At 52.7% G+C, this 1,076-nt stretch overlaps 1 protein-coding gene across 1 annotated transcript; it reads right to left on the bottom strand.

The window, feature by feature from the left end:
• Positions 1–5: 5 nt before the first annotated feature.
• On the bottom strand, positions 6–1,025 carry LOC128277261 (guanine deaminase-like; the record flags this gene model as incomplete). Its single annotated transcript, XM_053015702.1, has 3 exons — positions 6–474; positions 545–699; positions 771–1,025. Coding segments are annotated over 3 exons (879 nt in total), but the record flags the coding sequence as incomplete, so codon positions are not given.
• Between the last annotated feature and the right edge of the window lie 51 nt (positions 1,026–1,076).

Genomic DNA, 1,076 nt, shown 5'->3' with positions numbered 1-1,076 from the left:
GACATTTCGCTTCCCCCGGACACATCCGTACCGAGGCCGACCTTGATGCGTGCTGCCAGCAGCCTGCGCACATCGCAGAACCCCGAACCCAGGTTGGTGTTCGAACTGGGACAGTGCGCTATCGACGTACCGCGGTCAGCCAGTACCAGAAGCTCCGCATCCTCCAGATGTACACCGTGTGCCAGCACGGTTCGATTCGTCAGCAGACCCGTCGCATCGTAGACCCCGACGTAATTCGGAGCCTCCGGGAACTGTTGCTTCACCGTGGCCACTTCGCCCAGATTTTCCGAAACGTGCGTTTGCACGGGCAGATCGTATTCCCGGGCCAGTTGCGCCAGCTCACGAAGAAGAACATCGTCACAGGTTATGGCGAATCGCGGAGTCACTATCGGGCGCACAAGATCACTCTTCTTAGCCAGCACGTAGCGTATGAATTCTACGTTGGCTTTTAGCGACGCTTTAGTATCAGATTCGCTAGAAGGGGAGGGTGCACACAATTAGTCAGCCAGTCCGTTAACGATGGGATAGCAAATCACTCACGTACATGTAAAAGTCGGGACACATCCGGTTCGATGATACCTTTCCAACGAAACCTCGCTGGCCTTGTTTCAGCATCTCATCCACCAAAATCTTATTGGTCTCGGTAAAGATCGACGCGAAGTAACACGCGGTCGTCGTACCATTGGCAATGGTAGTGTTCTAAAAGAAAAGGGAGAATTATTTTCCATTGGACTCCGGTCGGTAACCGAGCTTCGACAGCGGTTACTTACCACCACGTATTCATAAACGGGTCCGGCAAAGTTAGCATCACGATAGTTCGATTCCAGGGGGAATGTGTAGGAATCTAGCCATTCCAGCAAAGGCTTATCCAGCCCTAGACCAATGTTTGGAACTTGTGGCGCGTGGATGTGGCAGTCGATCAGACCCGGCAGCAGAAACTGGGACGGCGAAAGCTGAACCGTTTCGTACTGCTCGGCTTCCGGTAGGAGTGCCGGTAGCTGCGATCGGTCCCCGGCTGCGAAGATCTACAAAATAAAACATTAAACGATTGAACAACGAACAAGATAATTTTGATC

This window comes from Anopheles cruzii, unplaced genomic scaffold, assembly GCF_943734635.1.
Source record: "Anopheles cruzii unplaced genomic scaffold, idAnoCruzAS_RS32_06 scaffold05137_ctg1, whole genome shotgun sequence".
NCBI lineage: Eukaryota > Metazoa > Arthropoda > Insecta > Diptera > Culicidae > Anopheles > Anopheles cruzii.
The sequence above is the reverse complement of the archived record's forward strand: the minus strand, read 5'-3'. Positions and strand labels throughout refer to the sequence as shown.